Source organism: Balaenoptera borealis (assembly GCF_965194805.1).
Source record: "Balaenoptera borealis genome assembly, chromosome: 15".
In the NCBI taxonomy this organism is placed as follows: Eukaryota; Metazoa; Chordata; class Mammalia; order Artiodactyla; family Balaenopteridae; genus Balaenoptera; species Balaenoptera borealis.
The window spans coordinates 31,856,359-31,881,147 of NC_138871.1; the positions used below are offsets into that span (position 1 = coordinate 31,856,359).

Sequence of the window (24,789 nt, forward strand, 5' to 3'; positions counted from 1 at the left end):
AATTAATACCCTTACTAGAGGATATCTTTTTTCTCCTGTTTGGTCATTTAGTCAGCATTTATTTAGCACCTGATGCATGCAAACTACTGATAAAATGTTTTCAGAATATAGAAAGTAGAGGTGTTTAAATCATCAGCCAAAGTTAGATATTGATAATCTCATTTATATATTTAATTCATTACGTCCCTGTTTCATATTCCCATGGTAATTCAAAAGTAGCTAATAAAATGTTCCAGTGGGTGGGAACCTTTCTTAAAATTGTATGTCAATGTATTTGAAAATGTCTCATCATTTCCTTCATTCAGTAAACATTACTGAACATGAATTTGCATGGACTTGAAATTTCTGGGTTTTGCAGAGAAAAGGAAGGATAGCGCATTTTGTCAAATGAGAGGTGAAAGGAGGGTATAAAGAAGGAAAAGGCTCATATGTAGTGTGACGGCTGGATAAAATCTTTGGTATGTTCTCCATACAATATAATACTGTGCTGTTGTTTACAAAAAAGAAAATGAATGAGGAAGCTCTGTAAGTACTGGTTATGGAAAGATTTCCATGGTATATTGTCAGGTGAAAAAGCTCTTTTGTGTAAAAAAGAAGGGAGTGTGTGTGTGTGTGTGTGTGTGTGTGTGTGTGTGTGTGTGTGTGATTTCTTTTCCCCCTTCAGGGATAATAAGAAACTTGTAGGGTTTCCTGTTTGGAGGGTAGGTAATGAGAGTTAGGCAGATGGGCAGCAGGGCAGGAGGCTTCTATCTGTATTGTACTGTTTGAAGTTTGAACCTTATAAATATTTACAAATTCAAATAAGTAATTTTTTTAGTGTGATAACTCAAGGTTCCAAACAATTAAATGCAGAGATATCACATTTCTAAAAATATAGGGATGGATGGTAGGAGAATTTAATGCACTAATCTTGGAGTATACACTAAAGTTTCATTAACCTTAGATTTTATTGTATTGCCTCTATGTTACGACTGTTGTTTGCCAACAGTTACTACAAAAATATTGTACTTTCTGTGTAAGAGTACCTTAGAATGAGCCATTAAAATTTTTGATAATATAAAATGTATTTTAGAAAGGATTTTCTTACTTTAGTAAATGGAGTATTTGAAATAGATATCATTTCTTGATGACTTCAGGTCAAATTTATGAGCATCATTCTGAGTCTTTTAAAAATACACCCATTCGCAGTTATGCCAAATAGTGTCAAATTGTCTTGTTTTTTTCTAGTTCCTGTGTCTGCTTACATTGAAACTGTTTGGTTATTCCTCCCTATGAACTCTTACTATCCAGATACTTGCTATAGCAGTCAGCTTGCAACTATTTTGCCCCAAATTTACTTTTCTAATAAAAAAATCTGCCCTAAAAATGTTTACATGGCTTGTAAGTTAAGGCAAAAGAGGGTAGAATGCACTGTAATGGTATGTCCGCTGTTTGCACAGTAACATCATATCTTGCAATCACATTGTTTAAATGTATAGCTATCATCTTCCTCTCATGAAGTGAAAATGTCTTCTAAGAAGTAGGTTAGCCTAAGAGGTCAGGAAAAATCTGTATATTAGAAAAAAGTTGCACATGGTAAAGCATATTGAGAGGTGAAGGGGTAAAAGCTCCGTCATGTATGTGTCCCATCTACCAAGTATAAGATGAGATAAGAAAATAAAAACTATGAGAATGTAGCTGGTTCTCAAAGCTTTACTGTTAATCACAGCATAATATTTAGGAAAGGTAGAAAAATACCTCATATAATGGATTGATAGCCACAATTAATACGAGTTCCTTAAAGGATTGATAAATAGGATATTAGTGTCTTGTGCTACTTGGGGAAATAGGTTGAGGGCTTTGGGTTGACTAAGAGCTCATTTTTTCCATTTGAGATTATGGAATATATACCCCTGCTATATCAAAGTCACTATTTAATGCATATTTAGTATGAAAGTCAGATAGCAAATGATGTCTGTGTGTGGCCTCTGGAGTTAGCCAGAGATGGATTGTAATCCTGACAATCATCATATGATAGGTGTAACTTTGAGTAAGTGATTTAACGTGATCTTCCCAAATTTATATTTCAGTTTCTGTACATTTGGGATATGTGATTGGTAGGCATTCTCAGTGCCACAGCGCTGACTGAAATTACCCCTGGCTCCCTTGCCTCTTCCTGTGTTGTGTGTGCTAGGCAAACTCCAGTACTGGTTGAACATAGCCTCTCTGCCTACTCTGAAGTAATTGAGTATTGCTAGAGAAAAACTGAGTCAATGGTTTTTCTTCTAATTTAATGGTCACACATTAGATGAGTACATGTTACTGTCTTTGCAAACCTATATTTCTCTAGCAAATTTGATTTCCTGTTCTTTGATAACTATTTCATGCCCCCTCATTTCTCCTCGGATATTCCTCACTCTTTTCTCCATCACCACCCTGAGCTTCAGCTGAGAAAATAGAAGCTATCATACAGGAATTCCCTGAGCTTTCAACCACCAAACCTACATTAAATGCACTCACCTTCTCCCTCTTCCTCCTATTACAGTGGAGGAAAGGTCCTGTAAAAGACCAAATCACTTATGATTGGGGTCCCACCACTCCGTCCTTTTTAAGGACTTTGATCACGTGGTTATTCTGGTTTTTTTCCCGACTAAAGCTTTATTGAGATATAATTCACATACCATAAAATCCACTCATTTAAGGTATATGACTCATTGGTTTTTAGAATATTCACAAAGTTATGCAGCTATCACCACAATTTTAGAATATTTTCATGACCCTGAAAAGAAACTACATACTCATTAGCAGTCACTAGCTTTTTTCTTCTACACCCTCTCCCCTCAGCCTTGAGCAACTATTAAATCTGCCTTCTGTCTATATAGATTTCCCTGTTCCAAACATTTTTTATAAATGGAATTGTATAATATGTGCTCTGCTTGTTCTTTAGTCCTGTGTCATCAGTCTTTCCCTCTTCACTGAATCATTCCCATCAACCAAAAAACATGTTCTGGTATCTCTTAATAAACTTAACCCCATATCCCTTCCTTATCTATATCCCCATTTCTCTTAATAATTCAGAATCCAACTTCTCAAAAGAGTTGTTTGCATATTCTTCCACTTCTTTGTCTCCCACTCACGATACACATACACCCCACAGAAAAAATTTTCCCTCTTCTGTGAGCAGGTAATTGTATTTGTTTTCTAGGGCTGCTGTATCAAAGTAGCTGAATGACTTAAAACAACAAAAATGTATTCTTTCAAAGTTCTGGAGGATAGAAGTCCAAAATCAAGTTGTTATCATGGCCATGTTCCATCAGAAGACAGTGGAAGAATCCTTCTTTCCGTCTTCTTAGTTTCTGGCAGTGACTGGCAGTCTTGGTATCCTTGGCTTGTAGCTGCATCACTCCAGTCTCTGCCTTGGTCTTTACATGGCCTTCTTCCCTCTGTGTGTGTCCACGTTAGCGTCTCCTCTTCTTAAAACGGCCCTTCTTAAAGGGCCCACCCTAATTTGTATTGACCTCATCTTAACTAATACATCTGCAAAGACCCTATTTCCAAATAAGGTCACATTCACAGTTATGGGGCAGGGTAGATAGAACTTCATATAAATTTAAAGGACACAGTTCAACCCACAACAGTAATTAAACATTGTATGGAGTTCAGACTTGTTAGTGTGGTAAGCAATATTTGTTTCTTTTTTAAGAATATGCATTTCCTTTTTGTGTCTCAAGAACAGCTTTTAGTTTGCCTGTTCTTTTGTGCTGGTTTAAGCTGACATTTGACATATGCAAACCAAAGCTGAATCCCATCTACTTTTCACTCTACTCTTTTTTTTAATAAGTTTATTTATTTTTTTGTATATTTATTTATTTTTGGCTGCGTTGGGTCTTTGTTGCAGTGCGCGGGCTTTCTCCAGTTGCAGCGAGCGGGGGCTACTCTTCGTTGCAGTGCGCGGGCTTTTCATTGCGGTGGCTTCTCTTGTTGCACACCATGGGCTGTAGGTGCGCGGGCTCAGTAGTTGTGGCTTGCGGGCTCTAGGTGTGCAGGCTCTAGAGTGCAGCCTCAGTAGTTGTGGCGCACGGGCTTAGTTGCTCCGTGGCACGTGGGATCTTCCCGGACCAGGGCTCGAACCCATGTCCGCTGCATTGGCAGGCAGATTCTTAACCACTGCGCCATCAGGGAAGTCCCTTTCAGTCTACTCTCAAGGTGGCTTTTGTTCTTACTCTATACCAGCACTACCCTTTTCAAGTTCATCTCTTGACTTCTGCTTGCTTGACTCTGACAGATTTTTGAGGGTTTCTTCCTTCATCACTGGCTATTCCTTCTTAGTCACCTTAGCTAGTGATCTCTCCTTTACCCAGATTTCAGATTTTGCTGTTTTTCAGGACTCTATCCCAGGATGCTTTCTTTTCTCTCTAGTCTTTCTTCATGACTCTGAATCTTATATCTCCAGCTCCGTTTACTTCACACTTACTAACAAATGGTCTTCATTTGGATGTCTTACAGATATCTCAGACTTAATGTGTCTTAAATCGTCTTTGTTTCTTCCTCAAACTTGTTGCCCTCCTCCCTCCCAGGCTTCTCATTTCCATTAATGCTAGCACTGTTCTCCCTACTGCCCAGGCAAAACCTAGGAATTATCTTTGATTCCTCCCCTTTGACTTACTGTGCACATCCCTCCCCACCAGTTCTCTTGACTCTTCCTTTAGATTACATCCACTGCTACTGCATTAGTCCTGGTCACCGACTTTTTTTTTAATCTGGATATTGCATTAGTCTCATAAAGTGTCTTTTTCCTTTTACTATCTCCCCAAACTGTTCTCCTTCTTAAAACATAAGAATGGCCTTCTTAAAACATAAATCGAATCATGATAATCTTTCTTAAAATAATCAGTTTTTTCCTCTGGCACTTTTCCTTTTTTGCACACTAGATTCCAGTAAAACTAGTCATCTTTCGCATGCTTCTTTAAGATGCGTACCAAATACTTTCCTGCCTTAACACACCTTGCAGTGCTTTTCCCTCTACCAGGAACACCCTGGTGTTTTGACTTTTCTAGCTCCTCTTCCTCTCTACTTCAGCTTAAATGTCATTTCAGAGACCTTCCCTAATCATGCTGCTCTAAAGTAGATTCCCATGCCTGTATCTCAACATGGGATATTCTCTCTCTCAACCTTTTGTTTCTGTCATGGCATTTACCACACTCTGTAATTACTTTATTTGTCCCCCGCAAAAGAATGTAAGTTCTATGGCAGCAGAGACCATGTCTACCTCATTGACCAACGTTTCCGTAGCACTTAACCTGCTGTCTAGAACATGACAGCTGTTCAGTATTTACTTGTAAGATGAATGAGAAACCACTGTCATTAAAAGCATGTTGGATTGTATAAAGTGCAATTTTCATCCATAATAGTATGGGTTGTTCCATGAACTTTACAACGGCTACCTCATAAGGGCTTTTGGGCTCGAGTCTTTCAGGTGATTAACATTCCCAAAGTCTGATATCCAGGTAAAAGAAAGACAGTTTAAAAGCACCATTGTGTTTTAGGAAAGCTGTCATATATTGTGTATTTCACAAAGCATTTCATTAAAAAAACATTTGTGAAAAGCAACCATGAGTTTTCTCTATTGCTAACAATTGTTTAACATCAACTAATAGTGGCTTCTTTGTCATTTCTAATGTTGTGTGGAACAGGATGCTGAAAACGCCATTCAACAGATGGGTGGCCAGTGGCTTGGTGGAAGACAAATCAGAACTAACTGGGCAACCCGAAAGCCTCCAGCTCCAAAGAGTACATATGAGTGTAGGTGAATTGGAGAAGAAAAGGAAATGTGGAATTTTGGAGGAAAATACACTAGATTTTAAATGTTAGAGCTGTTCCCGGAGACTTATTGCAGAAATAGATGAGAAGCAAATCAAGACTACTGTTCAAAAATGTACTTAGTTTTCATTTTTGTAATTATAAATAATAAATTATATCTCTAATGTCAAGTCTCCTATTAAATAGAGAATATTGAGTAATTTTTAGACATTCTTGGGGGAGGTTTAATCCTCAATCAAATGTAATATGTATTAAACAAGCATTTTGATCAAGGTAAATATTACCATTACAGTAGTGTAGTTAATGTTGCTTTACTCTTTCTGAACATTTTATTTAATGAATTAAAAATATTAAATTTTTCCTCCCCAGCAAACACCAAACAGCTATCATATGATGAGGTCGTAAATCAGTCTAGTCCAAGCAACTGTACTGTATATTGTGGAGGTGTCACTTCTGGGCTAACAGGTATGGGGGCTTTACCTATGTGGCATCTTGAGATTAATTTTTAAACTAAAAGGCTTGGTATTTGTAGGATTTTAATGCAGGTTGTTTTTGTTTTTTGTCTAACAGAACAACTAATGCGTCAGACTTTTTCGCCATTTGGGCAAATAATGGAAATTCGAGTCTTTCCAGATAAAGGATATTCTTTTGTTCGGTAAGGGTGGTTTTTAAAAAAACGTTTCCCCCCAGATCATTTTTGAACATTTAACTTAGTGGTTTTCTTTAAAATTTACTTTGGTTATAAAGAAATAGAAATTTCTCTAGTGTTTATCATATTTGCCACTTTTTTAATAGCTCCCTCCTTCCAACACAAGGCAAATAAAACATTCTATTAAAAGAAGTTTCCCCAGAACTATAAGATCTTTGAAGGGGAAAAAAAAATGAAAATATTCCATTTTATTGATTCTTTTATATTAACTTCCTGTTATACTTCAGGCTCAGTTTGATTTTTAAAAATAGGTTTTATTCATAAGCACTTTAAACTATTTTTAACATCTTTATTGGAGTATAATTGCTTTACAATGTTGTGTTAGTTTCTGCTGTATAACAAAGTGAATCAGCTATATGTATACTAAACAATTTATATTGGTAATTCTTAATATTATTTTCAATAGGTTCAATTCCCATGAAAGTGCAGCACATGCAATTGTTTCTGTTAACGGAACTACCATTGAAGGCCATGTTGTGAAATGCTACTGGGGCAAAGAAACTCTTGATATGATAAATCCCGTGCAACAGGTGAGAAGGTTCTTGACTTTGCAGAGTAATTGCTGGGCTAATAGGTATTTTTAAATGAAATTGTTGATAATCGTCGTTAATGCTTCTAGCTAAAATGATAGCATATAAGGGCTCTTCATGTATTATAGTTCCAGAGTAGTGGTTCATGGATGCAGGGGTGACATGATGAATGTGACCACCTCAATTGACTCATGCTCACACAGTGGATTTTAAAATGCTGCAACAAACTTAACAGGGTATTAAATTTTTTCTAATACTTAGTAGATTTATTTACATACTATTTGGAGAACTCACAAGCATGTTTTATTTATTTATTTATTTATTTATTTACCCATTTTTGGCTGCATTGGGTCCTTGTTGCTGCGCGTGGGCTTTCTCTAGTTGCGGCGAGCGGGGGCTACTCTTCGTTGCATGCACGGGCTTCTCACTGTGGTGGCTTCTCTTGTTGCAGAGCATGGGCTCTAGGCACGGGGACTTCAGTAGTTGTGGCACATGGGCTCAGTAGTTGTGGCTCACAGGCTCTAGAGCGCAAGCTCACTAGTTGTGGCACATGGGCTTAGTTGCTCCGGGGCATGTGGGATCATCCTGGACCAGAGCTTGAACCCATGTCCCCTGCATTGGCAGGCGGATTCGTAACCACTGCGCCACCAGGGAAGTCCTCACAAGCATGTTTGATTCAGTTGAAACAAAAGCTATGAATATATTTAGGACGTTGGCATTTTCTTCCAGATTTTGCTGCCTTTGTTTTTCCAGGCAGTTCTAGTGGTTAAAACTTGATCCCACAAACATTTCTATGAGGAAATGGAGCATCAAGATAGGAGTAAGAAAATCCTAAAGTATATAACTTTGTTAAGTAAACTGAATATAGGAATAAATAGTCTTTATCTTCCCTATCTTCCCTAGCTAAAGGAAACAGTCATATGGATAATTTACAAAACACCTAAACATTATCCTGAGTTTAATAACCCTAACCCTAACCTACTGCCTTACAAAGAGTATGCCATTTAGAGCATCATTGTAGAGTTAAAGCAGTATAACCTCACTTTTTTTTTTATTAGCCGTGACTTTATAAACTTTTCTTTGTCCTTTAGTGGTTTTTTTAAAATATATATATAAATTTATTTATTTTATTTATTTATTTTTGGTTGTGTTGGGTCTTTGTTGCTGCGCATGGGGTTTCTCTAGTTGCCGCAAGTGGGGGCTACTCTTTGTGGAGGTGCACGGGCTTCTCATTGCGGTGGCTTCTCTTGTTGCAGAGCATGGGCTCTAGGCACGCAGGCTTCAGTAGTTGCAGCACACGGGCTCAGTAGTTGCGGCTCACAGGCTCTAGAGCACAGGCTCAGTAGTTGTAGCGCCCGGGGCTTAGTTGCTCTGCAGCATGTGGGATCTTCCCAGACCAGGGATCGAGCCTGTGTCCCCTGCATTGGCAGGCGGGTTCTCAACCACTGCGCCACCAGGGAAGCCCTATCCTTGAGTTTTAATTGTAATGATGGCCCTATGTGTTACGGCTATGTATTTGTGGTATATTAGGACTGTATGTGCACCTATAACTTTAAATAATATTAAATTATCTGTTACAATTTTACTTAATAGCAGAATCAAGTTGGATATCCACAAGCTTATGGCCAGTGGGGCCAGTGGTATGGGAATGCACAACAAATTGGCCAATATATGCCTAATGGTTGGCAAGTACCTGCATATGGAATGTATGGCCAGCCATGGAACCAGCAGGGATTTAAGTAAGCATACTTGTTCTTTTCCTTTATTATTAGCCTTTGAAAATGTCAAGAACTTGGGAAGAGATTTTAAGTAATTAGTAGGTAATGTGCCTTCTTTCTAAAGCATAGCCTTTGAAAGACTTAGAGAGGTTTTTACTTTATAGTTTTAAGTGTATATCTTTAAAATTTTGCCTAGAAATGTGTTGTCTTGATTTATAACCAGCGTTATGAGAATTTTGGTAATGCTTGGCAGTGAATCAACAAATATTTAAGTAAGGAAATAAGAACTTAATAGTTGCTAGGCTTATTGGATACAGTTATTTTGATCCTAGTTGCTTTATTCATTATGCTTTTTTTTTGTGCAAGAGGGTTTATTCATACATTGTTATATGAAAGCTTCTTTATACATCCTGAATTACAATTTTACTTAAATTTCTGAAAAACAAACTGGAAATTAAAACGCTTTGCCATTTTTTATTAAAAGGAATCTTGTAATGTTGAAAAAATTTATGAGCTTACATATACTAATAATTATCTTAATTTCATCTTTGAGTAATATAAATGCAAGTCCGTATCATACCAAATGATCACGTTTTCTGCAGGTAGTGGCTTGTTCAACATATGTCAAACCCCCGATGGACAGTGTTCTGAGATTAGAGATGAGTTTTTCTGAGTTCAAGGGAATAAATGTTTATAGATAAAGGATATTTTCTTAGCTATAGTTAAACTAACAGAATTAAACTGTACAAATTAAAGCTACAAGGATGCTTGTTTTTAAAAGAAAAAACCTTTTGCCTTTGCTTTCTCTGGCATAACAATTATTCTTATATTTGGGCTTAAGAAAAAGGATATTTCCCACGTATGTGTTATTTATTCTTGGCATTACATTTTATTTTAACCAGTGGATTTCCCCTCCCCTCTGCTTCTTTCACGTTCTCCACCAGTCAGACACAGTCTTCTGCACCGTGGATGGGACCAAATTATGGAGTGCAGCCGCCTCCAGGACAGAATGGCAGCATGATGCCTAATCAGCCTGCAGGGTATCGAGTTGCAGGGTATGAAACCCAGTGAAAAAGGACTCCAGAATCTAAAGCCAGTGGCTTAAGGCTACAGGGAGTGTAGTAAAGCCGTTGTTTACTTAAAGATTTATCAAATCAGTCAGTGCAAATGTCAGATACAATGTATTTATTTAAAAGATTCATTTTTTAATCATGAAATTACTTACCATCCGCATTGTTTTAAAAAGAAACAATATGCTGGATGTCTGCCAATTTTTGCCTTCATTACCTTTTTTGATAAAGTTTCTCAAATCCTTGTTTCAAATACAAATGCAGGGATTGCTGCCACTTTTTTAAAATTGAGGCAGAAAATTGCACAATGTTGAACTTTTTTCCACTGAAGTAGTGTGCAGTTCTAGTTTGCATTCCTGATATGATTTAAAACATGTAATATAAAGATGTAAAAAAAAAAAAGAAAAAAGGAAAACCAAAACTGTGCAGAGTCTAGAAGTTCTTTGTAATCTTCAGCTTATGCACAATTCTATTTTAGGTTTTTTTTGAAATAGGCATTGTTTGAGCTGTCCCATCTCCACTGTTTTCCCTTTGGGGTTTTTAAATATAAGTTATTAGTTTACATCATTTTTGTATCTACATTTTTTTCACAAATTTGTCTTGCCTTATTAAAGTTCTATAAAGTATACTTAAATGGAAAAAAATGATCTTTAGATTGAAAACTTTTCTCAGATGGATTGATAATTGCATTCATCTTGTGTTTTATATGAGAAGGTGCCTCAAGAATTCCCTGTTGAATTTGTTTAAAAGGGTTTTTATCTTCTGTGATAAACTTTGCTGTGTACCAGGAAATATAAAAACAAAAACTTGTTACGAAAGAAAATCTCTGAAATGTGATAAGTTCTTATGAACCCATGTTAATTTCATGTGTCAACTTCTACATTTACATGTATCATTTCATTATGTAAAATGTTTTAGCAATTTAATATTTTGCACAGTTAGCAAACTTTGTATGTCATTTCCTCCTTAAAGGCATCATGCAGAGTTGACAGGAGATTTATAAGGTTTTGTTTGCATGTGAATATCAAATACACACTTTGGTAGTCTTTGAATACAAAGTCATCTGCTCTTGTTTTTCAAGAACTTTGAGACACAAAGTTTTATGTAAAGAAATATATTAATTTGCCATATTCTAGTTATATTTACTCAAAAAGAGTAAATCAACTTGATTTTAATATGTACAAATGATAGCTGTGAAACTGTAGAATATCCTTATGTCAGGCTTGGAGTTTCTTGTGAACTCCAAAATTAGCCTGAATGACCAGCCGGGCAAAGCATTTTTTAAATGTTCAGAGGCCAAAAGATAAACAAACAAAAAACCGTGAAATCCTACCTCCTTAAACAGCCTTCAAAGAGGAGAATCCTCAGTGCAATCATTACTTTGATTCTTTTGGTACCTGTTTTCCTGGAGTTCCCAATTTTATTATTTTGGGGTGGCTCCGAGCATTAAGAGGTTTAATCTTTGATGGCATTGTTCTAGTTTTGAAATTTCTAGTACATTTCAGTCTCTTAGAAGAATTGTGGGAGATTTTGTTTTGTTTTGTTTTCAGCGAAAGTCACAAACTCTCCTCTCCTTTGACTCACAAAGGGGAAGGGTCCCCAGTATACATATTTGGATGCTTGGTTGTTTTTAAGACCAGAGAGCTCCTGGTGTTTTATTTAGGAACGGAAGAGGCCCATGGAACCCTAAGAGTTTCGTGGCCTGTATCCTCCAGGTAGGAGCAGATGACTCGAAGCTGGCCTCTAAGCCAGTACTCCTGTAGGCCAGAGCCCAGGAAAGACAGCTCGTAAATGTACAGTTCTCTGGAGCTCAGCTCTATGCAGTTGTACTGGTGCTTCATCAAGTCACTGTGTATTTTCTAAGTGTTGATACATTAAAACTTGCTTTATGGAAGATGAGTAAATTTTTTAAACACTTGGAAATTTTATTTCCTTGTTAATTAACCTCCTACAGATCAGGGCATGCAACCAAAAGCAGCTTAAATACTCAAAAAATAAAATAACAGGATGCTGTTTTTAGATTCTTCTGGTTTATGTTCCTATTTTAGGACCCTCACTTTTCTCTTATTCAAAAGTATTTTATGTCCTATACATCTGTGGATTGCAGGGTAAATTATTTGGGCATAAATAATCCAAGTAAAAGTATAGTTTTTCTTTCATCTTGACTATCTCAAGAAATAACACTTTTTATTAGCCAATATTTTCTTATTGCACAATTCTAAAATGTACATTGACTACTTTTTGAGAAGAAAGTAGCATTACTCAAAGGCTTATTACTACTGAACAAATTTGCAATTCAGGAACATTGCTAACTTTGCTTTAAATCTTACTCTCAGTGTTAAATCATTTTAAAAATTTACAGTCTAAAAATCATACTGGGATTAGTATCAGGTAAGGAAATTAAAGTTTTTTAAATGGATTCATTCTCTGCAATAAGCATTCAGATTTTACTTTAAAATACATCTGGTACTGTAAAGAACCTAAAGTGGTTCACACTTAATGGGTCATTAATCCAGTATTCTTTGCCCTGACTGTTTGGATATTAAAGTTCCTTTATGTTTTCTATAACCTTTGGGATCTTCTTGCAGTGATTATTGTGTGTGAGAGATTTTTTTTTCTTTTTGGTCTAGTCATATTGTTATATTCACTCAGGTATTTGTTAGATTTCTTTTTAATCTTATTTCAGAAACCATGGTTTGCATTGGGTTACTGTTTGATACCACAAAGAATTGCTGTAGATTTAACTCACTATGAAATCAGGATCTCATTTTCCTTGTTAATATTCTCTCCCTGTTGAAAATGAGATTCACATTCTAGTTTTATTCTTCTCCTGTTTTGTCCCTGTGCTTACTCAGCTTCCTTTTGTATGTATTAGAGTTCTATTACTTTTGAGAAGGCAGTTGATAAGGACTAGTTTGCATACACAAAGAGAGTTAAGTTTACCAAGAGCTACAGGGTGCTCTTGAGGTTACAGTTGAATTGGAAAAATAAAATGTGTTTGTAGGAAATAAAGAACAAACCCTTTCAATGAAAGAGTGATGATTTCTAAAAACAAAATCTTTTTGTAGGGGGTTGTTACGTTTTTTCCAGTCACTGCATTTTGACTATTTAGAACTTGAAGAACATACCTCCAAAACAACAAATTTTAATTTAAGAGCCTTGATAAAATGTATGTGAATGTTTCTGAGTTGAATAGGACTTTACGCTAATGGTCTCTAAAGTTGAAGGCTGAAGTTATTCTGATAGTAATTCACCTAAGAAAGGGAAAAGTAGATTTCTGACTCAGGGTTAATAAGCTCGGGTGAGAGGCTGTGCAGAAAATAGTTATTAAGCAGTTTTATATACTAGATAAATGAGATCCCTAGCTCCTTATTTGTGTTCAGCTCTAGAAAACCAACAGCCACACACACACCAGGCAAGATTTGGAGGCTCCTACTGTGGAAAAACTAAGCAACTCTTGAGTGAAAAGACAGATGCTGACATTTGAGGGTCCCCTCCAAATAGTAACTGGCCAAGAGTCCCCTTACAGTGGAGCGTACCAATCAGTAAGCCCTGCCCACGTACACAAACCTTCCAAACAGGTTTTTAGTGCTTCACTTATAAATAAAGACAGCCAAAGATCACCAGAAATTGAGAAAAACTTTGATTGTAAAAGGTAGAGCTAAATAAAAGCAACTCTCAAGAATCAGAAAACTTCAACAGCTATCATATCCTCAAATGAGATACTGTACTCAAGAAATTAGAACAGAATACTAATAAAATGTCACAACAAGAAATTAGAATATGAATAAACTCAGTGAGAGTATTAAAAGATGAGATGTTCTATGACAAATCAAAAGTATAGGGAAAAAAATAAATATGGATCAATTCAGGAGGTTTAATATTAAATCAGTAGGAGTTCCAGGAAGAAAACAAAATAGAGGATTGGGTAGAATTTATTAAATAAAGGAAAATTTCCCTGATGAAATTTTGAGTTTCAAGGTTAAAAAAAAAAGCTAATGTTGAATTTGCACAATAAATATAAAAGACCCATACGAAGCCATACCATTATGAAATTTTAGGATGCCAGACCTATAAAGAGAATATTCAAAAATTTACCAGATAGAAAAAGGATCGAGGAAAATACTCAATGGCAACATTGGAACCTAGGGATCAATGGGGTGCTGTCTTCAAAAGTTTGAATGAATTATGTCTTCGGTGACAATAGAATAAAGACATTTTTAGACGTGCAAGTTCTCAAAAGATTTTCTTCTTGTTCACTGATTCTCAGTTACTGGATAAACTCCATCAAAATAAGAGTAAATCAAAGAAAAAATATGATGTAGCGTCTAGAAACAGGATCAAACACGAGTGAGATAACGGGAAGTCCCAGGATTGCAGCTGTGAAGCGACCTGGCAGCCAATCCAGACTGATGGTCAGAGGGCTAGACTTAAGGTTATCTGAGACGCCAGCCTGTGTGTTGTGAGATGTTTTATGGAACTATGGAGCATGTGAAAAGACTAAATACTGGAAGAAAATCAGGCAAATGGAAAGAGACAACTGTCAGGGAAAGCATTCTATAAGAAAGGAAACATTCCCTGAGCCAAGTACATGCATCAAGGTAATATTTCATGTTTTCCTGAATTATATTCACAAATATTTGTATCAATACTATTCCACTGCTTTGGTTTTCTTTGGCAATTCCAATTGTGTGTTGGATTTCCTCTGCCTGACATCGGTTTCTATCATTTGTTCTTAATTATTTTTATCTTTTTGTTTGCTTTTTTCATTTCTAATCTCCGTTCCTTAATATGCTTCCTGTGGTATCCAGACTCACTTGTGTTCCTTTTAATGTAATCTTCATTTCTGAAAATAAATTTTTTTTCTGTTTTCTAAATTCCACCAATTTTTGTTTGACTTCAGGGATGTCTCTTCCCTGAATTCTTGTTTTTCTTAGCTGCACTTACTTCATTAGATTTTTAAAATTCATATTGGAATGTCTATATTATTTTCAACTGCTTTGTGGGAACATTTTTCCTGTGAGTCTTCTCCAGGGAAACTCTAGGTAAGTTTTGCTGTCTTATTTTTAATTACAGTATCTTGGTACAAATGCTGTGCTTATTTCTATTTGTTCATATTTGAAACAGTTGGTTTTTCCTAGACCAAGTACCAGCAGGAGGATGAAGGGGAAAGACCTTGTTGAAGTTTCTCACCTCCCTCTGTGGCTACAATGAATTGTCTCCTTAAAAGTGTAGCCATGGGTCTTCTCTGGGATGTGATCTTGTTCAGAAGTTCTGTGCCAGCTCTGAGCTCCCTTGGTTCCTTCATCTGCTACATTAAGGGACCTAACTCCTGTCTTCAAGGAGATCCCCTGACTTGCTTTCTGAAAGACATCACCTCTGCACCCCTTAGGCACTTCACACACCTTCCCTCCCTGCCTCTCCCACACTCATATGCTTGTTCAGTCCTCCCCACAGCAGGCTCCACTCAGGGTTTGGCTCTCTTCTCAGAGTGAATATTTGCGAGTGATTTCTGAGATCTGCCACCACCAGCCCCCTCCTCACTCCCTGTCCTTCCCCCATGGCACTCAGTTGGCCTCCCATCCAGTACCACACTTCCACTCAATGTGGAATGCATAACTTTTCTTTGCATCCCTAGTTTCACTTAAGATACTGTTTGTGGGAGTCAATTGGTCATATGTTTTCCTTGTCGCACCCTGTGGTTTCCAGGAGAAGTGGAAAGATCCAGAACCAGGCTGCTAACATTTCTACCAGAATCAGAAGACCAAAGGAATCTTTTAACAGATGTAAATCTGATCATGACACTCCCCTGCTTGAAAGTCTTTGTTTCAAATTGTATTTAGCAGTAATCTAACATCTTTAATGTGGCCTGCAGAGCCTTCTAAAGTGCAGTCTGTGCTTACCCAACTTCACAGCAAGCCATTCTCCAGTCTCCCATAAGCCCTTCCGCTCCATGGTCATCTTTCAGTTTCCTGAATAAGTAAACACTTTATATCAGTTAAGGTCCAGTCAGGAGACAGAAGCCAACACTAAAATTTGAAAAGGGAGATTTTAATGTGAATAGTTGTTAAATAGTAAAAAATGGTTAACTACTAAAAGGGATCCAGAAATTGCAGGTGCAAAAAAAAGTAGCTACTATTTATGGACAGAGTGGACAATGCAGAAACGAAGGGTTTAAGAGAGCACTGAGTTTCTCACCTCTTCAAAGTGGGCTTGATTATCATAGGAACGTGCCGCCTAGTGAACAAACATGCCAGAGGGCGTGGGCCAGAGCTGGTCCTTAGAAGCTGCCTACCATTGGCCAGAGGTGGGTGGGCTGGAGATAGTCTTTAGAAATGGTCCACCAGGTGGGGGAGCTAGGGTTGCCAGATTCAGCAAGTGAAAGCACAATCGCAAATACTGCAAGAAACATACTAAAAGTTACTTGTTGTTTAACTGAAATCCAAGTTTAACTGGGTGTCCTGTATTTTATCTGTCAGTCCTCGAGAGGGTTGCAGCCAAAGCTGCCATGGAAACAGCTGCAGGTAAGGAAAGTGTGGCCTGAGGGTGCAGCCGGGGCAGGTCCAGAGAACCACTGACGGGAGGGCCACTGGGTCTTCTGTACACTGATCCATTGGCTTGCACACTGAATAAAAAGATAGAACCAGAACCCATAAGGAATGTGCCTTCCTGTCACTATCACCTTGCCATGTTTCCCCAGTGCCCTCTATTGACAAAGCCTAACATTGAGCCAACTGGCAAAGAAGAAATGTTTCACAAAGCAAGGCCAAGAAGGGTGGATTGGGGACCAAGACTCCCATTGCAGAGCCCTGCCATGTGAATGCCTTTTGTCTGCTCTTTGTCTTCAGCTCTCCACTTGAATGTCCCTTCCTCTGAAATGCCTTCCTTTCTTTACCCACAATCTAAATCAGTAGCCTCTCAAGCCATCTTATGTTTACTTTTCCTTTATAGCATTTGTCATCATTTTAAATTATGTATTTGTGCGATTATATCTTTAAAACCTGTGTTGCCCACTAAAAGCTGGTGACTGTTCAGTGCTGTATATACCCAGTAGGTAGTAAATCAATCAATTAATTTAATTATCTCAATCTTGTTTTAACCAAATGGATTTCTACCATGTGCTGATAGTACTACCAGCTAGAGTACTGGGTATGAGGTGATAAGAGCTAAAACTAAAGGACCAAACCAGGGCCAATTCTTTATGCCATGCCAAGTAATTTGAACTTTTTTTTTATCTTAAAGGTCCTAGGGAGCCATTGATCTAATTTGTTTTTAATCAAGATGTCTTCCAGGTTCCTGGCATGAGCAATTAGATGGATGGTTGGGGCTAGTTACTGGGGTAGGAAAAGGAAGAAGAGCAGTTTGTGAGGGTGAGTAAGGATAGATGCTAGTTAGAGGGCAGAAGATGAAAGCTAATGAGGTCTGCCTTTCAAAATGTGGCGCTTGGACATGTGTGACATTCAGGTAGAAATAGCCAGTAGGTAATGATATGGAATTTGGAAGGGAGATCCAGGCTGACATAGAGATGGGAGTCATCAGCATTTAGGTGGTAGTTCAACCCATGGAGTGGCAATCACCCAGAGAGACACTAGAGTGAGGACTGAGGACAGAACTCTTAGGTCTATCAGTATTGAAGGGGGCAGAGACAGAGAAGCTTGCAAAGGAGAATGAGGAAGAGCTGCCTGACAGGTGGGAGAAATACTGAGGGTCCATGATGTTGCAGAAATCAAGAAGGAAAACATTCAAGGAGTAGCCAAGAGTCAAATATGGCAGAGGGGAAAAATACAAGTTGTGAAAAAAAGTCACTGGATTTAGCAATGAGGAAGTAATTGGTGACTTTAAAAATGAGCATTTTCAGTGAAGTAGTAGGAGCAAAATGTGGACTGTATTGGGTTAAGGAGTGGGAGGTGGGGGATAGTTAACTAGTGCAGACTGCCTTCCCGATTCAGTGGGCTATAGACGGAAGGAGAGAGGAAAGAGGAGATGGGTTTAAGAAAGCAATAATTTTTAAAAATCTCAATACAATAAACTATGAATAAATCACAAAGATAAGTGAATGACCACCAAAAAAACAACCCCACTCTTCACTCATTCGGAAATACACAACAAAAAACATTCACCTCCGTTTTATATAGAAAATCGGAACAGTTAAAGAATGCGTTTGTGTGCATGTGTGTACTGTTTCTCTAGGATACTCAGAATTGAATGATGGATTAAAGAATGTAAATTGTAAAAATTGTATGATATATGTTGTCAAATTATATTGGTACATTATAATGTACAGCTCTTTATAACGGTACAGCTCTTAAAATCTGTACCATTTTACACTCCAACCAATAATGTCCGAAAGCACTCGTTTGCCCCCCTACTTTTACTAATGCTGATTGTTATTAAGCTTTTATTTTTGCCAATCTGATGCATGTAAAATGATCTCTTTTATTTCCCTGATTGTAAGTAAAGTTAGTGATTTGTTCCCATGATAGTTGGCTGTTTGTGTTTCTTTTCTGTGACCTGTCTGTGTCCTTTGTCCATTTGACCTCCAAGGACTTTTAGACATTATAATAATCACATGTTGAATATGTAATAACTATATTTCATATGTCTTTAGAAATAAAAGATGCAGTAAAAATATGAGCAAGGAAGAAGTGACTATTGAATGATTAGGCAGAATTTTTAAAGAAACTAATAGAACCTCTAGAAATTAAAAACACAAAAGCTAAAATTAAAAATTCAATGGACTGACAAAACCAAATTAGATACAGCTGAAGAAATCTGAATTGGAACAGTACAACAGTGCAGAGACAAAGAGGTAGAAAATATGAAGAGAGCATGGAGAATAGAATGGGAAATCTAAAATATATTTAAACTGCAGTTCCATAAAGAGAGAAAACAATTTGGGATGGGAAATATTCGAAGAGATATGGCTGAGAATTTTCCAGAATTATTGAAGGGTAGGAACTCTCAGACTCAAGATCCACAATGAATCCCAAGAAGGATAAATAAAATGAAGTCCATGCTTACATATATAGTCAAATTGCAGATTATCAAAGACAGAGAGATTTTAAAAGCAGCAGAGAGGGGGAGAAAAAAGAAGACTACTACAATGATACGACAATTAGATTGACATCAAATGTTTCAACAGCAAGACGATAGGCCAGAATTCAGAGGGGTATCTTCAATGTGCTGAAAGAAACAACAACCTAAAGCAATCATACAAGAATGAGGATGAAATAGAAAAAGAAAAGCCAAGAGAATTTGCCGACAATAAATCCAATACTAAATGAACTTCTAAAGCATATATTTCAGGGAGAAAAAAATCCCAAAACAAACGTCTGAGCTGCAAAGAGAAATGGTAAGCGAAGAAATTTATACATATGTAGTTTAATCTAAAGCAACAATAATAGTGCCTTCTTCTAAGGGAGAACTAAAATAAAATACTGGATAATAATAATATATATGACAGGAGGTGATTAAAGTGTTCTAAGATCACTGTAGTTTTTTCAGGAGAATAGCAGAAAAATGTATTAGCTTTGGCCTCGAGTTAAAATGTAAAGGATTGTCACTAAAATAATAAAAATAGAGCATATAACTTCCAAAAAGAGGAGGTAACAAAAGAAATCCAAAAGAAGGCAGAAAAAGAAAAGAAACATAGAGAAAGCCAGACAAACCAATCTTAGGTGGTAGATGGTAGAAATAAAATTAGATGGTAGAAATAATTCCAAATGGATTAACAAGCATAATAAATGTAATAAACTAATAAAAGAGATTGTTTAATTGGATTTTTAAAATCTAGATGCACTGCTTAGAAGCAACATCTAAAACAAAAGTATGCAGAAAGATATATACCAGGAAACCCTAAATGAAGCTGATGTAGCCAAATTAATAGCAAAGAAAATATATACACATCTGTTCTCAAGCACACATGGAATACTTAAGAAAATATTGGTTTTAAAAGGTCACAGGAGTTAGAAGGGTAAGGGAAGTTGACGAATAATTATTGCCAATTGGCAAAAATCAAAGAACTGTGAATATTTGTTCTAATGTGCAAATACCACACAGATTCTTTTTATTGGAAATGCCTTTAAATATCAGAAGCTATTATTCATCTATTAACAAATAAATAAATAAAGCAGAGTTTCTATGAGATAAAAAAAAGTAGCTTATCATGTTTTCTGACCATAAAGAAGTTAGGTTAGAAATCAAGTACAAAAACACATGTATAAATAACTTATGAGTCAAAGAAGATGCCATAGTGAAAATTTAAAATTATTTAAAATTTAAAGAAAATAAAAATACTGTATATCAAAATTTGTGGAATGCAAGTAAAATGGCACTTTGAAAATCATGTATACCCTTAAATGCTTATATTAGAAAAGAAAGGTTAGAAATTAATGGGCAGGGACTTCCCTGGTGGTCCAGTGGTTAAGAATCTGCCTTCCAATGCAGGGGATGTGGGTTTGATCCCTGGTTGGGGAACTAAGATCCCACATGCCACAGGGCAACTGAGCCCGCACGCCACAAACTACAGAGCCCGCGCACTCTGGAGCCTGTGCGCCACTAGAGAGCCTGTGCGCTGCAACTAAGACCCGACGCAGACAAAAATAAACTTTAAAAAAATAGTCTATATAAAAAAAAAAAAAAATGAGAGAATTAAGTAAAGTGACTGGGTAAATATTAACATACTGAAAATTAACATACCAAAATGGACCATAACTTGAGAATGTTGTGCAATTCTGAGAATCCTACTTATGAGAAGAGGGCTCAGAAAGGACTTCGATGATGGCAATGTTTCTTCAAAGGCCCTTCTTTGAAGAAGGAATGGAAGAACCCTGAGTGTCTGGCTTGGAAGAAAGAAACCTCTTTTAGAATGGGGTTGCTGGGCTTCCCTGGTGGTGCAGTGGTTGAGAATCCGCCTGCCAATGCAGGGGACACGGGTTCGAGCCCTGGTCTGGGAAGATCCCACATGCCGCGGAGCAACTGGGCCTGTGAGCCACAACTACTGAGCCTGCGCGTCTGGAGCCTGTGCTCCACAACAAGAGAGGCCACGATAGTGAGAGGCCCGCGCACCGCGATGAAGAGTGGCCCCCGCTTGCCGCAACTAGAGAAAGCCCTCGCACAGAAACGAAGACCCAACACCGCCATAAATATATAAATAAATAAATAAATTTATAAAAAAAAAAAAGAATGGGGTTGCTTGATAGCTCCCTTTCTGACTGGAACAGATAATGTGTCTCAGCTGAAAACCCACAGATCTCTTAGGACACATTTGGGCAATTCCATTGAAAAAAATTTAAACACTCTCTCTTTACAACAGGGTCTCTCAATTGTGGCACTACTGACATTTTGGTCTAGATAATTCTTTGTTGTAAGGGCTGTCCTGTGCATTGCAGGATCTTCCATGTCATCTACTAGATGTGTAGCAGTGCTCCCAGTTGAGAACAACTGCTTTAGATAATCACTTGGTACTAATACAATCATAAACATAACCAGGCATTGAAACCCCACAGTATTATTAGGTGATCATCTAGATGATACAGGATATACTGATGATCATTTAAAACCTTATAATTGAAGTGGAAAGACAAAATTGGAAAAATTTCCTGGAAAAAAATGTGCCCTTCTCCCCCTACCTCCAGTTTCAGAAACAACATAGCAAACATTAATCATGAAAGGGACCACTTCTCTTATTAACAGTTGAGAAGACTACGGTTCTGCCAGCTAAAGAATGTCACTCACCTTCTGGCCCAACAAGGATTAAGTCATTAGCCACTGCAGTCACTGACCTTCAATACACCCTGAAAGGAGTTCAGGGTGGAGATCAGAAATGGGGCACTCCATGCTCTGGGAAAACTGGCAGAATAGGACTTCATACAGATATTTTCGGGAGATTTTATGAACCCAATTTCTTGCATCTTCCCATACTTAGAAAAACACTGAAATCATTATCTGTGCCTTGTGACCAGCAGCAATCTTCTACCAAGCTGTGTGCTTGAGTGCACATACCCCTTCTGCAAAATCACAGATGTACTCACCTCTCGCCATACCTCTTCAGATCACTTCCTCAAAGCTAACTGAGAGGTTGTCTCCCTGACTATAGTCCTAAGTAAGTCCCTGAATAAAACTGAAACTCACAGCTCTCACATTTTTATTTTAAATATTTTTATTATTTCCGTTGACAGTTCTCAGGCGACCAGCCCACAGTGCCACCACTAATAAGTAGCAGGATGAAGGCTAAAGGTGCAGGAAATCTCATTCCAGAGTTTTCCAACACACACAGGCCTCACCCTTAACACATTTGTACTCAGGAGCACAAATTTATTTATTTGATTAGATTTATTTATTAGATTTATTCTGTGCGATTCCAAGGACCAAAACTAGGTCATACCAGAACCCAATTCCAACGCCTTATATGGGAAAACGTTCAAGTAATATGTCAGAATATAATTAAGGGAGAAAAAGATAACTTGATGCAAACACACAAGTGATAGAAACAGCGAATACTTTGGTGGACAAGACCCCCTTGACAAAACACTAAATCGCAGCCGGCATCTGCTAATAGTGTAGAAAATCTAAGGCGATTTTTGCATCAATGACCAATGCAATTCTACTCAGAAATAGGACTCACTCAGGCCTGAAACAGTCATGACCAGCCCTAGAGTTGTCTGTGCCTTCCAGTACCAGCAGGGTTGGCCAGAAGCACTCTTTCCACAGCAAAGAACCTAAGTAGTACAGCCGCGAGGTAGGCGCACATTCCACCACCGGACTCCCCAACAATTGTCAGCCGCCTCCCGGAGGAGGAAACTACAACTCCCGTCAGACAACGCGAGCTGAGGTGGGCGGGCTCTCGCCGCGCGTGGGCGGCTCTGACCAATAACGACTGTCGTTACAGCGAACAGTTTGGCCGCGTTTGTAAAAGGCCGTGGCAGGCGAAGAGAGAGGAGGTGAGGGCGGTTATCAGCTGGGGGCCTGGGACGGCGGGGTGGGGGGCGCAGGGCAGGTAAGGGGGCTGTGTTGACAGAAGGCGGGGGCGGCGATGGGACGAGGGCGTAGAGCTGGGAATCCCGGCGGATAGCGTTTCCCAAGAGCAGGGTGCCGGCCAGGTGATGCTTCTGCTTGGGCCTACTTAGGACCGGAAGTGAGCGGTCGCGCGGGGAGGATGCCGGGAAGCAGGTCCCCGGGTGGGTGCGTCCGGGGGCTGGCCGCATCCCGGAAGCTAGGTGGGAGGTGTGGGTCCCGCAGGCCGGATGACAGGGGTCTTGTCCGCATGGCCCCGGAGGCCTTTCTCCACTATGCGGAGGCAGTGCGGGGCAATGGAAGCACCCTGGACCTGGAGTTGAGAGTCCTGGCTTCTAGTCCTGCCCCTTCCTCTCACTTGTGGTTTGACGGAATCCGGCAGATTCCAAACTCACGTTAGATTATCTAGAGGCTGGCTGAGGGACATTAATCAAATCACTACTTTCTCTGAGCCAGTTTCTTCATCTCTAAGATAAAATAATACCTACTTCACAGGATCGTGGTGAGCATTACATGAGTAAATGCATGGGAAAAGCTTACTTGTACTCAGTAAACGTTAGCAAGTTTATGTTTTATTTATGGTGATCGTTCTCTTCACTTACTGTGCTTCACAAGCCTTAAACAGCATTCACCAAACTGTATATAGCTCTACAGCCGAATAGTACGGGGCTGAAAACACAGCACTACAGGTAGTGTTCGTAGGGTAGCTCTTCCAGCACCAGTCCGTTTACACCATCTGAGGAGGCTGTTTTAGTAAACTTGCCAGGGAGAGGAGACCCTTTTTTAGGCAGGATTCAAATACAGGTTCTTTATGAAACTGCACTCCTTCTTGGGTGGGACCCAACCAAAACTCAGACCGGGGCTCCAACCCACCTGCACCTCACATTGGGAATTGAACCCACAATCCCTGACTTAGGAGGGGACTCGAACCCACTGTCTTTTAGTTGAAACTGCTCACCTGGTGTCAGGACTTACTGAAGCTCAGAGAATTCAGCGTGAGGCAAAGTGGCAGGTGAAGAGTGAGTTTATTAGCATAGGAGGCTTGTGAGAGATACGAGCTGGACAGCAGGGGAGCACAGCCCTGAGAACAAAGAGGGCTATATTTTTATAATCAAAGAAAAAGTGGGGAGGGGAGAACACCACCTTCTTCCTCAGTCTTGGGCAGACGTCAAGGCTTACATCATCAGTTCCTCCTTTGACCCTATCTGGTCTAACCCGGACTGCCTTGGCGCTATTTAAATCATATGTATATTAGCAAAAAGGTGGTAACTTATACTAAAATATGGTAATTCATCTCAAGTTTTTGTATAATGTCCCCTCTCACCTAGTTTCTTTCCCCTTTCATCTATATTCCTGTCTTGGCTACATGCAGAAATGCTACTCTTCAAGGATCATTAACTCCCTGACTTCATGTAACAAGATTCAGACCCCATATCTATTGTCTTGTGTTGTAACTACCAGGATTTGTGGCTTGAGTATGTCTGGTGCTTGGATGCACCTGGTCTTCCTTCAAGATAGTGTAGATTGTTGCTAGGTTACTGGATTCTTTTCTTGAGTGGTCATTAGTTTACAACAGTCTCCCAAACTCCCTTAAAATTCCCTTTCTGTCTTTAATCCCCTAGTGGGATTTCTAAACTAACTAATCCTACTCTATCCCTATCATTTACAAATTGTGTTACTTGTTTATATATGCTTTCAATATAGAATCTGTAATAAGTGATACTAGTACAAGTTTAAAATTCAAATCGTATGGGACAGTGAAATGTGTATCTCCTTCCCACTTTCTATTTCTCAAGTCCCCAGTCACTTCTTCTGAGGCAACATATTCTGTATGTGTGTATCTCCCCTGTCTTTTTTCTTTTTTAAACCAAGAGTATCACATTATACACGAAGTATTGTACCTTTTTTTACTCCACAGTATATCTTGATATTTGTTGCTTATCAATACA

General features: G+C 38.4%; 2 protein-coding genes and 2 long non-coding RNA genes across 15 annotated transcripts in view; 2 read left to right on the top strand and 2 right to left on the bottom strand.

The window, feature by feature from the left end:
* The window catches only part of TIA1 (TIA1 cytotoxic granule associated RNA binding protein), a 29,455-nt gene extending 17,061 nt beyond the window's left edge, over positions 1-12,394 (top strand). For 3 of the 9 annotated variants that reach the window (XM_082356391.1, XM_082356387.1, XM_082356390.1), the window contains 6 exons: positions 5,673-5,781; positions 6,169-6,264; positions 6,370-6,454; positions 6,915-7,038; positions 8,632-8,777; positions 9,659-12,394. In XM_082356391.1, coding sequence (XP_082212517.1) covers positions 5,673-5,781; positions 6,169-6,264; positions 6,370-6,454; positions 6,915-7,038; positions 8,632-8,777; positions 9,659-9,827 — 729 coding nt within the window. In that variant the 3' untranslated portion in view covers positions 9,828-12,394. Of the gene's footprint in view, positions 1-5,672; positions 5,915-6,168; positions 6,265-6,369; positions 6,455-6,914; positions 7,039-8,631; positions 8,778-9,658 lie in introns of those variants that run through there. The other 6 variants (XM_082356394.1, XM_082356392.1, XM_082356395.1 and 3 more) reach the window with 4 other exon arrangements.
* The window catches only part of LOC309611685, a 732,894-nt gene that overhangs the window by 655,337 nt on the left and 52,768 nt on the right, over positions 1-24,789 (bottom strand). The window lies entirely within an intron of this gene.
* The window catches only part of LOC309611682, a 39,024-nt gene continuing 25,214 nt past the window's right edge, over positions 10,980-24,789 (bottom strand). Inside the window, exon 2 of the long non-coding RNA XR_014234670.1 lies at positions 10,980-16,715. This is a non-coding gene — a long non-coding RNA (uncharacterized lncRNA). The remainder of the gene's footprint in view (positions 16,716-24,789) is intronic.
* Positions 20,707-24,789, top strand: part of LOC309611627 (uncharacterized protein C2orf42 homolog) — a 42,713-nt gene continuing 38,630 nt past the window's right edge. For 2 of the 4 annotated variants that reach the window (XM_082356360.1, XM_082356362.1), the window contains exon 1: positions 20,707-22,767. The gene's annotated coding sequence lies outside the window, so the exon portion shown is untranslated. The other 2 variants (XM_082356365.1, XM_082356366.1) reach the window with 2 other exon arrangements.